Below are 14366 nucleotides of genomic sequence, written 5' to 3'. Positions count from 1 at the left end.
GTAAGAGATTTGGGAGAATATTCAGATTCTCCTCGTGAGAACAGCTGACCGTTACAAGAAGTGTGCTTACAGGAAACAGAGACCGAAACCTCAGTTTGCTCCTGGAGACAAGGTGTGGCTCATTTTTTTGAAACATCCGATGCAAGGTATCCTCCTCCAAATTTGCTACTAGATGTATCGGACCTTATCAGATTGTAAGACAACTCACCCCAGTGAGCTACAAAGTCCCCCTTTCTATTCCTAAATCTTTCCACATCTTCCTACTTAAACTACTGGTTTTCAGCAGATACTCCAAGAAATCCCCTTCTACTCTGCCTCATTTACCCTCAACTGCAGACTTTGAGATCAATGAAATCATGGAGTACAAAGGTGCTGAGAAACAAACTGGTTATTTTGTCACTGGAAGGGTTCTAGCCCAGAGGAAAAATTGTGGGAACCAGTGGAAAACCTCAATGCCCTGTTGCTGATGAAGAGATTTCATAGCCTTTTCCCCCATAAACCTAAGAAAAGTGGTCTTGGAAGGAGCTCAGGGGGAAGGCTTGAGAAGGGGGTACTGAACCATGCTGCTGACCATGGGGTGCTGCACATTGCACAGCACCTCGTACCTCCATGGTCCCGGGCCCAGCGAGGTGTCCTGTGACCTGCTGAGACCTCCCAGCATGGCTCCCGGTGTCCTGCTCCTCTACTGCATCCTGCTGCTCTGAGTAGGGGCCCGTAACAACTCACCAGCTTTAAAGGGCCAGCTCTCAGGATTTCCTATGGGGCAAACTGATGATATCAGCACTGCTCTAACATCGGAGGAAGCTCACTCCTTCGGACAAGTGCCTGAGCAACAGGTTCTTGTTCCTTCATCCCTCTGCTCCTGGCTGTTTCTGACTTCCGATTGAGACCTGGCCTGGGTTCCTTGACCTTGCTCCCGTCTGCTGCCTGCCCTGCCTCTTGCTTGTCTTCTGCTTCTGAACGGACTCCACCTGGCTCGACGTTGCCTGCCTGATCAAGGGCTCTGCCTCACGATTCTGTACCATGCATTGATCCCATTTTTCAGCAGTCCCAGGATCCATTCTTCCAATCCCACGACAGCTGCACAATTTATAAAATACATCATAGTTCTAACTCTGAAAGTACACATATAGTGGGTAATTTTCAAAAAGATTTATGCACTTGGATGGTAACTTAAATATCCGCATAGGTGTACATGTACTTGCCTATGCTGGTTCGCACCAGTGGACACGGCCATTTTATACTATATGCACATGTATGTGCATGTGTTATACCTGCGTACATGCGCATGCAATTTTATATGGACGAGCGCACAAATGTTGCCTCTGTCATGCAAGTGGGGAGATTTTGCTAGGCACATGCGCCAACGCAAATACTGTTTTCCCAGTTTGCCCTGGTAAAGGACAGGACTTCCTAACCCCTCTAGATAGCCTCTCTTTTACACTAATAGCCCTGACCCTTCAAACCCTGCTGACTAGCCCTGATTTTTTTTTATTTTAAAACTTGCCCGCCATCCATAGCAGAAATAAAGTTACGCAGTAGGGGACTTTGGTGTGCCCAAAAGCATTTACGCACAGACTTCGTGTTACAGACCCGGACTGCCCATGTCCCACACAGACCCTGCCCTCACTCCATCCCTTTTTTACCTTTTGATTGGTACGTGTACCGGGAGACACGCACGAGACATGCGTCTCTCTCCTAGCTTTGGCTCGCGTAGGACTTTTAAAATCGACCTGTTAAAGGGCATTTAAGCAGGCAAAATCAATTGACAATTCAATAGCATGCATTGTAGCAGTTTTAAGAAATCCACTTAGGCACTTAAAGTCCTTTTACGTGCATAAATCCTTTTGAAAATTTCCCTCATATGTTTCGGTACATGCAAATTTTTGCAATGCAATGAAAGTGCTTACTTTCTCTACCTATTTTATAAACATACGCGTGTTTATTTTACGATTGGAAAAAAATATTACATATATGCCTAAAACCCTGATTTATATGCAGAAGCAGGTATATTTTTAAGTATGCGCACATACTTTAAATCATCAGTTTGCCAGTATCTCCGACAGTTCTCCCAGTTCATCTAGACTCTTCTTCCTGAACACTTCATCCTGGCCCCCACCCAAGTCACTCAGATCTCCCACCCAAAAATTGCAAACAGACAAGTCCAATATCAATTGCCCTAGTCATTTAGCAGGTACAAAATTACATGAATAAGTTAGTTTATATGCGATATCTCTCTTTGAGAATAGCCAACTTCCACACGTGCCTTTTGGCCCTGCCCTAGAATGCCCCTAAATCACTCCTTTCTTGCGCCGGTGTATGTGCGTGTGAAACCAAAAATACGCATGCACTTTCAATGTTTATAAAACAGCATGCATGCAAATACAGGCTACTTATGTACATATATGCTAATTTTCTGCATGCAACCCCTTTGAAAATGTATTGGTAAATGAATAAGCTCCTTACATTACAGGCAGTATGGAGACTTGCCTTTGGAAGAACTCTGAAATGAGATGTGTCAAGTAAGATACTTAAAAGGATTAAAGGAAAAACACATTGGCAATGGTTCAAGAAGCAAGACAAGCCTATAACTAAAAAAGGCCAGCCTATCTGACAATTGATCACACCCAATGTATACTTTGTGGAAGATTAATCTTTGTCTAGCTTTTACTCCAAATAAATATTTCAGTGGTAAGCCAAATTAGCGGATTACAATTCTCTTTTTTGTTGGCTTTGTTATTTTTGTTCTTTGACATAACCCGATGACTACTATTGTCAGACTTGTTTGGATGACTCACCCCTGCTTTTACTAAACCTATCCCTTCTGGTTATGAGTTTTCTCTTGTAGAGTCATCAGATAAGTGAGTGATAAAATTACCTGTCCAAACATGAAATCAGAGAGACAGGGTTGATTGCAAGGTAGTTTTCAAGTAGGTTGGCTTCTCAGTGCAGGGGCAGCAGAACGTCTTTTTAGTGTTGGGGGAAGGGGGGGGGGGCAACCAAGCTCTGCCCCTAACGCCATCCAAGTCCCGCTGCCAATTTTTTCACATTACATTTACAGTTCGTGTCATTCTATCTTACACTCTTCGCATAAATCATAAAGTATAACTATTCATTCCCAGACCAATTAAAGAAGCTGTTTGGCACAATGCAAGTATTAAGCAGTAAATATCAGAGACTAAAATCATCCCCAACATACTGTACCCAAGGTTTAGAGAGGTTCATTCTTGTCACTGCATGTGCAAAACAAACCCAATATAAATCCCGTACCTCCAGTTCTGTAAATATATGCTTTGTGATCACAGAACCGCTCTCAACACAATGGTGACAGAACAGGATATTTTCCCCTACACTTCACTATACAAAATAAATTCTGGTGTCATCTAAATAACAGAAACATATTTTCTTCACTACCAGGCACACTGTGAAATAGAAAAGCTTGGGAAAAAAACCACATTCCGTACATATGTAGCAAAAGTTCCTTACTACAGCAGCGCTAACACACAGAGCTCCCAAAGCAGTAACTCTACCTATGATTAGGCAGCACTGCAAATATTACACTGGGCCCTAGAACACCAGTGCACCTTCTGTTGGGAAAACACAATGAACAAGACTGCTACAGATCCCTACACAGAAACTACATGTTAGCAGAATACCTTGCTTTAGTCACAAAAGTAAAATAATCCTCAGCATATACAAAATAAGTGATTGCAAATTAAAAACAGAAATATGGAGACAAAAACTAGAATGTTAATCTCAAGAAGCCAGACTCTGCATGCAATGCAACACTGGAGAACTAAAAACAGACACATGCCTAGACTACAGTACATGGGTTAAAAGACACACGTCGAAAACGTGCAGCCAAATGGGTGCTAAATGGTGCGCTCGGCCGAGTGCACCACACGGAATCAGCCAGACTAGGAAGAAATGAATATCTGTTTCTAGTTCTCCAGTGTTGCATTGCATGCAGTCTGACTTGAGATTACCAATCTAGTGTTACAGTATAAGGGGTAATAGACCCTTATACTAGTTTTACAATATAAGGGGTAATAGACGCACATTGAAAACGCGTGGCCAACCCCCCGAAAACTAATAGCGCTCATCACATGCAATACATGTTGATGAGCCTATTAGTTGCCTGGGATTTTCCCACAGGTGTTAAATTCTAAGCAGCCCGGAAAAGTGTACAGAAAAACAGAAAAAACTGCTTTTTTGTACACCTTCCGACTTAATATCCCAGTGATATTAAGTCGGAGGAACCTAAAATTTAAAAAAAAATTTTTTTTTTTAAAACCTGCCCGCCGGTCAGCAGGTCAGAAAAACGGACGCTCAATTTTACCGGCGTCCGTTTTCCTAACCCGAGGCTGTCAGCGGGTTCGAAAACCAACACTGGTAAAACTTGAGCGTCGGTCGTCAGAACCCGCCGACAGCCACCTTTACGTTCATAAGGAGGCGCTAGGGGCGCCCTATTGTCCCTAGCGCCTCCTTATTACCGCCTGGCCTCATTTAAATAGAGAATCTCGCGCCCAAGAGAGATGGCTGGGCGCGCGTCGGGAGAGCGGGAGCTCAACACGGAGCGGCGGCTCTCCCGCACTTTTTACAATACCGGCCTGTTTGTCGGGCCCCAGTCATTGTCATTGTGGACTGTTCTGTTACGTAATCCCCTCCCCCTCCTCCCCACACAAGAAAATTGAGAAAATCTTGGCGGCTCCCACATAATACGGTGCCACGTTGGACCTACCGAGACTTTGGTTTTCTTATGCAGGAGGGGGATAGGATGGTGGCAGGAGGGAGGAGGGGTGGGGGCAGGGAAAGGAGAGGGCTGAAGGAAGAAGAGGGGTAATGGGAGACAGGAAGGGTGATGAGAGAGAAGTGGCATGCCATTGATGTGGGGGGGGGGGGGGGGGTGGCCAGGAGAAGGTATTGTTGAGAAGAAAACTACTGGGCCTGTGGACAAAGCTGTAGGACTACAGAGGGACACAGAGAGAAAGCAGGGGGGCCCTTAGGGGTTGAGAGCTTGTGGACGGAGGTCAGCTGGGGTTGAGCACTGGTGGTGGCGGGAGATGGAGGAGCACTGGGGGGGGGGGGGGGTAGGGAGAAGGCGGCAGGGGTTGAGGAGCCTATGTGCAAAGTTATGTGGGTTTCTTTATTCATTCTTCATATAGGTTTATATCATGTGACATTTAATTTAAAAAAATGCTATTTCAGATACCACATTTTAAACAACGTTGCAATGAAATGTAATCAATGTGTATTTTCAGAATATACATCTACAGTGCTGGCAGTAAGACGGCAAGTGACCTCGCTGCAGGGAAACAGCGGGCAGGAGCCGGCCAGGATATCCATTAGAGATCTACTTGCAAGTGTCTTATGATGCATAAATGGACCAAGATGTAGACTGAAAAAAAAAAAAAAAGTGAATCACCACGTTGGAGGTGGGCTTAATGACGAAGGAAGAGACTGACTTACAGAAACTATAATCAGTGACCGACCAGTCCTCATATTTCCCTTGGGAGGAAAGTATTGTGGAATATTCTGGCCTGGAACTGGTTAATCTCATTTGTTGTTAAGCTTAAAAAAAAAAAGAACACATAGCTAGGAAAAGCAACTTGTCATTTTATTAAATACAATCAATATTACATTGTACACAGATGATTTTTATTCACAGTTTGCAATCAATAGGAATGACCCTTACAGATAAATACACTGTTTCACTGCCCTCTATTTCCTATGGAAGAACTCAGAAATGTCTCTTAAGCGTTGGGAAGGAACTAGGTACTACCAGCCACCTTCAGCTTCTGAATCCTCCTCTCTCCATCCAAAACTCGTTATTTCTCTGTGTGAAGAGAGTTATTCTTAAGAATAATTATGGATTAGAATTAAAGTAGGTTCTTACTGCTGCTTGGCTATCGCTGGGGCTAGCTGCCCACCACGCCTCTGGGAGCAGGCCGATGAACGCAGGCAGCGGGGACCTCCATTTCTAGGATGGCTGGGGTATCCCCCATCAGCTTCAAGTCTTACTGGCTAGGCAGGAAAGACACTCGCCCCCAGGGTTAAGGCAATTAGCCCTTTAAATTTAGCCTCACTCTCCTTTGTCTGCTGTTACTGTTTAAAGCTGAACTCCAAAGCTTGCATCCCCTTTCTCTCTTGAAACTTAGGGAAGCTGTATTTTGAAAATGATACATGGAACTGAAAATAATTGTACTTTAACTAATATGCTAAAAATTATCAGATGGGAAGAATCCAAGATGGCATCCACAATCCGATTTGTTCTGTAGAGCTCTCAGAAACGTATCCTAAATTATTCTGTCTATATATATTTTATGGTAAATTATGTATTTACCCTTCTGCAGATACTCTTCAAATTGCCGGAAGCTGGTAGTGGGACCATAATGGTGGTAGAAAGCTCTGGAATGCCACCTCTTTAAGCAGAAACTCCTCTGCACCTATAAATACTTAATGGACACTCAATAGATAAACATTTCCAATTCGCTGAACAATGTCCAATATCCCATTGATATTTTTTTGAAACTATTTGAAACTATTTTTATATAATAATGTTAAGAACTCTGCTTCAAGGATATCTTAAAAAATGGCTTAATCATGAAATAATTTTTAAAGGAGAAGGTGGAACGTTTCATAAACTTTCATAACATTACCGCCTTGTAATGTTTTAAATGATTTTTAATCATGAACTATCCACCTCCATCCTTGAATGACTTTTTTTGTGAATGAAATGTGCTCTGTGAATATTAAAATCTTATATGAGTCTTTACAAGAGTGTAAGACAAATTTGTTTATATCTGAAGGTCTTTTGCACTATTACCGTCCATGTTCTAAGAATAATTCCGACTTATAAACCATCCATTTATTATCCACCCGACAAGGCCTTGTTTCTGACCTGAAACGGTCTTTCCTCAGGGGATGCGCACTCCTTTAATATACAGTCGGAATTACTTATCTTGAAAAGCTGTTTTTCAGATGGTTGTAACTCTCCTCTCCACCATATGAACTGTATTAAAGACAGACCGTCTGTGTATGGTAGCCCATTGTTTACAATTCCAACATACATTCAGTGATTTACATGGACCATTATAGATCAGATAAAAGAGGCACCTAGGGGAGGTGATAGAGTCACTTTATTAAATCGATGAGTCTTTTTGGATTTTTACCTTGAAGACTCAGGCACCACAGGGACTAAATGAAGAGCTGGACTGGAATTCACTGATTTAACATCACGCAATTATGGTATTCAATGTAAGGAGTGATTGGTCTGTTTTGAACACAGCATTTAATCCCCATAGATACGTTAGAAGCAGCAGTGAGCGTTTGGAGAGCAGGAGATAGATGCTTGTAAAAACAAAGAGAAGCATGACCGCTCAGTTAATTTGAACAAAAGTATTGATTTAAAAAGAGTGCTGGGAGAGAACAATTTGATGAAGCACAATATTTGTTTAAAAAGACTCTAATAACAGGTTCACACAATGCTGGAATCCAACTGTAGGAGAAACCTGTCAGACGGTCTCTGTCTTTAATACAGTTCATATGTTGGAGTGGAGAGTTACAACCATCCGAAAAACAGCTTTTCAAGATAAGTAATTCCGACTGTATATTAAAGGAGTGCGCATCCCCTGAGGAAAGACCGTTTCAGGTCAGAAACAAGGCCTTGTCGGGTGGATAATAAATAGCCTAGTGGTTAGAGCAGTGGGCTAGGAACCAGGAGACCTGGGTTCGAGTCCTGCTGTCGCTCCTTGTGACCTTAGGCAAGTCACTTTACCCTCCATTGCTTCAGGTACAACAACTTAGATTGTAAGCCCTCTGGGGATAGGGAGATACCTACAGTACCTGAATGTAATCTGCTTTGAAGCGCTGAAAAAAGTACGAAAAGCAGAATATAAAAATAAATAAATAAGTCGGTATTATTCTTAGAACATGGTCGGTAATACAGCAAAAGACCTTCAGATATAAACACATTTGTCTTTCCCTCTTGTAAAGACCCATATAAGATTTTAATATTCACAGAGCACATTTCATTCACAAAAAAAGTCATTCAAGGATGGAGGTGGATAGTTCATGATTAAACATCATTTAAAACATTACAAGGCGGTAATGTTATTTATTTATTTATTTATCTAAAGTTTTTATATACCGACATTAGTATGCAAACATCATGCCGGTTTACATTACAACTGAAAGATCGAAAGTACAATGAACAGGGGAGGGGGCAAGGATGATGTTAATCACAGAGATAAGGTAGAATAGAAAGTGCAAACCGTGAACAATGAACGCTAAAACGAAGGAACAAAAATGCAATGGAGTAACTTAAATACAAGGGTCTAAGGGAGAAATTATGTACATGGGTTCAAGAGAGACTATGGGATGAATTCTAATGGTACAGATGGAGAAGTTCGAAGGTGTGTTATGAAAGTTTATGAAACGTTCCACCTTCTCCTTTAAAAATTATTTCATGATTAAGCCATTTTAAAGATATCCTTGAAGTAGTGTTCTTAACATTATTATATAAAAATATTTTCAAAAAAATATCAATGGGATATTGGACCTCTTTAAGCAGAGCATCATCGAGCCCTGTTTTACTCATGCCACCGTCTGCTTGTGTGGGTTTTGTTTTTTTTTCCTATGAAGGAGCAAGACGTTTTATCGTTCTCTCTCCTGCCCAGCTCCTCTCCTCAGTGACGCTACCGCTATCTTTTGTAGGTTTATTAAAGTCCGAATGCGAGAGCATCATTCCAGAAAAAGGCCTGGGAGATTGCAGGGACAACCAATGCGATTGGGAATTACCACTCCAGGAGTACTTTCGCCTGATGTTGGAGTTAGCAGTGTGGCGGGATTATTTCAGGTACTGGTCCCCAACTGCAAATATTCAGGGTTCTGCAACCCATATTGCTTTTCAGAATATGTGGCAGAAGCGGCCAGCTCCAGTCCTCAAGAGCCACAAACCGGTCAGGTTTTCAAGACACCCACAATGAGCAGGGATATCGACTGGCGTACAATGGAGGCAGTGCACGTAAATCTCTCTCATGCATATTCATGGTGTACATATCCTGGAAATGAGGCCCATTTGTGGCTACTGAGGACCACGGTTGGCCACCCCTGATATATGAAGTACAGTTTTAAATCTTGAAGCTGCGATAACATCTAGAGTGAATAATTTAGCATCTGTAATAAATGCTTTGGATTTTGATCTCATTGTCCACGTTCTGGCACAATTCTCTATCACAGTGGTACATACTTCCAAGTACTCGAGGGCTGCAAATGGGTCAGGTTTTCGGGATATCCCTACAGAATAGACATGGGATAGATTTGCATACAACTGAGGCAGCGTGCATGCAAATCTCTCTCATGCACATTCATTAGGGATATCCGCAAGAACCTGGTCTATGGCCCTCACGTACTGGAAGTGAATACCCCTGCTCTACAATCAGAAGGACAGGATGGAACTGTGAAATCAGCGTCAACTACGCAAAGTAAATTATGAATTGCAAGTTTTGTTGAAAAGATATTATATGAGATTTTACAGACGCCTCATGCAACTATAGCACCTCTTTCAGCGGCATATTATTTACCATGATAGGATCAGAAACCTGCAATTGCGCACAGAGATCAGCCTAGTGACACTGCTGGTATACTTAAATCTGATGCAGGAAGAATCGCGAAAAGAAACTTGGAAAAACTACTTTATTAGTTACCTTTGTGTTAGACTAACCCGGAGCTGGGATTCCTAGACTTTCCTTTATTAAAAGAATAAAAATAAAAATCTATTGTTTGTGGTTTAAAAATTCAGATCTTGCCTGTGGTTCACCTGGTAGATGGAAGAGATTTTAGTCAAACTGAAGCTTTAGTTTATGCCTAAGTTTGTGTCTCTTTTTGACCCCCTACAACTTCAGTAATTTTTTCTTAAGGTTCCTGCCAAGGCCCTTCCTAAAGTTCCATTCACTTCCCTTTGATTTTACATGAGGAAGCTTTGCCTGCCACCCTGCAGCTACTAATTAGCTTGAAGCTTACGCTTTTCTATTACAAATTCTCTTCTCGTTCTTCTTTTTTTTGTATTTGGGTTGGTTTGGTAAATCTTCTTGCTGTTTTTCCGAGAATTTGGCTTGATATGGTATTTCAAAATTATAAAAATGAAGTAGAAAAAAAAATGAAAGTTAGATAAAGGCTGCAGGCCGACCGCAGCACTGTATTTTGCTCATATCTTTTGGTAGGGACCAGAGAAGGCCTCATTCACGTTAGGGACATTTCTCTGTTTTATGTATGAATTATTTTGTTGTGCATTTTCCAAAGAGATATGCGCCCCTGCCCTATTCTTTCTCTGTCAATTAAATTATTCCAGAAAAGATACATCTGTTCATTATGCACGCAGAGGCAGGGCGTGGCACTCTTTGAAGTGTAAGGCTTGAAAACCAAATTTCTCCAAGTGTTTTCAGCCAGACCATTAGCATTGCCACTGCTTGTGGAAAGTAGTCCGAGAGCCTCCATAGCCAGCGCAAAACTGCAGACTGGGAGGAGGAAGAAGCGTGCCAAGGCATGGAATGAATCTAGAGAACTTAAAGACGGTGGGCACGCACAGGCTGTTCTACAACGTGCATGCATAGCATCTGCCCGCGCACACGTGCGCCTACATTTTTAAACCTGCCCATGCCCAGCCGTGTAACGTCGGGTTTCAGCCACATAAGTCGGGGAATTTTATAACCGGGAAAGCGTCAACGTCATGAGCAGTTTCACCCAGACACCCCTGGTTTAATAGCCTGCATTCCTCTCAGTTAACCCAAACCCCTCCAACCCTTCTGTGATGCCTGGAAATACTTTTATTTAGACCTTGTCAATTGCAGAAGTAAACTTATGCAGCCCTGACCCTGGATGCACAAGTATTTGCATGCACAGCTCTTAGCCCTGCCTGGACCTGAGGGGAGATACAGGCGTGTTGGGCTTTTATAATTCACCTCTGTTTGCTTTCTGGTACTGGCCGATTGTAGTGACCCCTGAAGGCAGATTGTGTCCATCACAGCAGCCACAAACAAAATCATCAACCAAAATAAAACTGGTATTACCCAATTGTTTTGCTGTGGTGTGCAACAATTTCTCAGAAACGTTCCCTGTGTTACTTCCTCAAACAAAAGAGGACATCTCCATACTACTTAAAACAAAGTGGTGGTGCCACTGGACCAATGAAGATTATGCCTCTTAAAACAAAGATCTCTGAGTTATTACAGCAGTCATTTCTGGCTAGTTTATGGGACCAAGTCTTTTGTGCCTTTAACTTGTCTCATCAAACCTTATTGCTCAAATTCAAGCAGAGCTAAAGAAAGTTCACAGGCAACAGGGCAGCAGTCTAAAAATTAATCAGCCACAGAACAATTCTAACAACAAATTACAGCGAGAAGTTGACCTCTAGTGAAACCATCTTGGAATGTTTTAAACCTTGATATTATTTTCTAGTAGTAATAGAAAATGTACAGTAATCTTCAGCTGGAGCCCTGCAATCCAGATATAGCAAAGTGCGCATTCTCTCTGTGACTTAAATACAAACCCACGACAGCTTTCAAAGGATGGGCAAGTACTCGAGAGACAGAAATGTTTCAACTGTACTTTTTATACATGGAATAAAAAAAAAAAAGCTTTCAGCATTACACCAGGGGGTGACACTATGACGATGATCTCCCCACTCCATTCTCTGAGACTCCTCATTGGTTACCTTCTTGCTGAGATGTCAGGGTGAAAGGGCGCCAAGGTGAGTGACCTCCCCAATGCTTCCTCCAATGATGAGCAGGCAGGAAACATCCGTGGCCAGTCCAGACTTTCCTGTTCAGCTGCTAGAGTTTCTAAGCAAATGCCTATCATATTTAACAAAAAATGTACTCTTTTGCTATATGCTTTGTCATTCGAGTTCCAGTTTTGCATTTGTTTATTTTTCACACGGAACACTATTTTTTCATTATTTGTCCATATATATATATAAATATGTGCACATTTTTCACCCAAATTTGAAAAGTATTTGACATTTCCAGGAGCAAAAATGGTTCAAGATAATTGTTCAATCAGTAAATTAAAGCACTGGGCCACTCTGCAAACCCCTAGTTTACATTTTCCCTGCACATAATATCCCAATGCAAAAATAATCACGTTTGCATAAAAGCCTTTTACTATAGATTTATCTGTTAAAAAAAAAAAGAAATCATACATTTTAAATAAAATCCTCTGAAATATACAGCTCAGCAATGCAAGAAACCACATCCGTGAAATCACATTTAAACTGCCTACGCCTCTACTGCTGCTCCGAATGTGAACACATTAAATAAGAATAATTTAGATCCATCGGGCCAAGCGTGTCACAGTGATCGCGCTATGTGTAAAATGTACAGAAGCCTTAACTCTGCCAAAGGGGGGCAGTAGAATGATCCTGCAGGATACTGCGCCATCAAGGCAGCCAAATGTTCCACCCTCTCTGAAGATAAGGCACTGTACCCACTGTCTGAAAGATGACCAAAATTTTTGTGTCTTTAGTCACAATGCACCCTTCACAATGACTCTTAGGAAGGGGCCATTATAAACTATTGGCACTCCCTGTGCACAAGGCTGAATCTTTTCAACTTTCTAAAGGGCTTTACCTAGTCTGTGCTTCTGGAACATTCTTGTGGCCCTAATGCAAGATGCACCTGGGCACGGGTCATCCGTGAATCACCAGGCAACCCAGAATCATTCAAGGGCGGACCCCAACAAGGAGTTTAAAATCAGGCCAGCAAAGAACAGAATAATCCCAGGACAACTGAAAAGCCTAACCAAAAAAAAAAAATGTAATCCAATCTAACTGAAACACCATGAACCTTTCGGGTGCCTTCATCCAGTAGGGACTGTTATGCAGTGAATTAAAAATATATACATTATTTCTAAGTAAGCCTGCAACATTTTGAGCTGTCTCTTCCGATACGGTACTCCGGCACATGAGCTGTGTGTATTATTTATACAACAAAGAGCTTTTCAATACGATCACATTTAAGGGATAAAATGTATACTGCATGCTACACTAACGCTAATGGTAAACTAATACAGTTGGTGGAATTTTATTACAGTGGATTCCTTGGGATCAGATAAAATATGTTATTAAACCGAATAGTCCTGTAAGAACTATTTTCAGATGGAAAAATGCAGATTCTAAAGGGGAACTTCACTATTTTTATCCCATGCCATTCATTACAATTTCTGGTAATTTACCTATTTCACAGTGCAGTTTGATATCTTTTGTATCCTTGGTCCATGCTCCAAAATGCATTTCCTGTTCATGTCACAGTCGTCTTTGGTTTAATTGATCATCGTGAACAACTGGCATTGAAATACTGCCATGAAATGATTTAGTTAACGTTAGAACATAAAGTTAAAAAAAAAGAAAAGAAATATTAACTTGTTGAGCTGGTGGCTCCATTGGCTTGAATTATTATGCACCGTTTAAACGAAACGACAGTCTGACGAAGAAGAAAAATAAAATTAGCTCGCCAACAACCATACAGAGCATTCTTCTGGAGAAAGGTTTCTCTCCAGCGCAGCAGCAAAACATCCTAGCGAAGCCCGGACCAGCTGTGAAGGTACGAAGCCCAGCCTGACGACCGAGAAGCAGACTCTTCTTCACCTGCGGGAAGAGGGAGGAACGTGAAAAAGGCGCTCGAGTTCTTCAGCAGGAAAGCAGAGACTTCTCAAGCTGTCATTCCCCCCCCCCCCTAGGAAATTGTGCATCAAGCTCTGGCTTTCAAATCACGCCGAAAACCACTCCCCTAAGTGTGCTTTGTTTTTCACGCTTAATCGAAGACACCTAGGCCACAGATTGCTATTGCTTTGGGAACTAGTACACCTTTTTTTTCAGGATTAAAAAAAAAAAAAAAAATCAGATTTTAAAAGCCATATGAGGTAGTCAGAAAAAGGAAAATACATTTAAATGAAAAAGCTAGTGAGTTTTCCATAAAGATTCAATGTCCTTTTGCTTTGCTGTATGCCCAGGCTGACACCTCCCCAGTATTGTGTCCGGCCCCCTCCCCCCACTTACCACACTCCTGGGGATTCATCACTTACCCAGCTACTCTCCCGAACTGGGGGCCTGGCACATGCTGTATCCCGGATGAGTCAAAATAAGGAACTGGGCCAGCTTTCAGAACCCATCCCTTTCCCTGGCTGAACGCACATGCGGGGGAATGAGCATCACGTGCACTTCTGGCCACAACAGTCGTAGGCACTTCCACAGTGACGGTTAGGCCGGGGATGGAAATAAATGCACACAGATTCCGAGTGCAAATCTAGGCACCTTATTTTCCTTGGGAAAAAGCCCCTGCAGAAAAAGCGCGTCTTAAATCTCTGCAGGT

General features: G+C 42.1%; 1 protein-coding gene across 3 annotated transcripts in view; it reads right to left on the bottom strand.

Annotated features, from left to right (window-relative positions):
* Positions 1-11593: 11593 nt before the first annotated feature.
* Positions 11594-14366, bottom strand: part of GCC2 (GRIP and coiled-coil domain containing 2) — a 122199-nt gene continuing 119426 nt past the window's right edge. For all 3 annotated transcript variants that reach the window (XM_029604578.1, XM_029604579.1, XM_029604577.1), the window contains one exon: positions 11594-13642. In XM_029604578.1, coding sequence (XP_029460438.1) covers positions 13572-13642 — 71 coding nt within the window. In that variant the 3' untranslated portion in view covers positions 11594-13571. The remainder of the gene's footprint in view (positions 13643-14366) is intronic.

This window comes from Rhinatrema bivittatum, chromosome 5 (genome assembly GCF_901001135.1).
Source record: "Rhinatrema bivittatum chromosome 5, aRhiBiv1.1, whole genome shotgun sequence".
In the NCBI taxonomy this organism is placed as follows: Eukaryota; Metazoa; Chordata; class Amphibia; order Gymnophiona; family Rhinatrematidae; genus Rhinatrema; species Rhinatrema bivittatum.
Note: the sequence above shows the minus strand (reverse complement) of the source record. Positions and strands in the feature narration are given on the sequence as shown.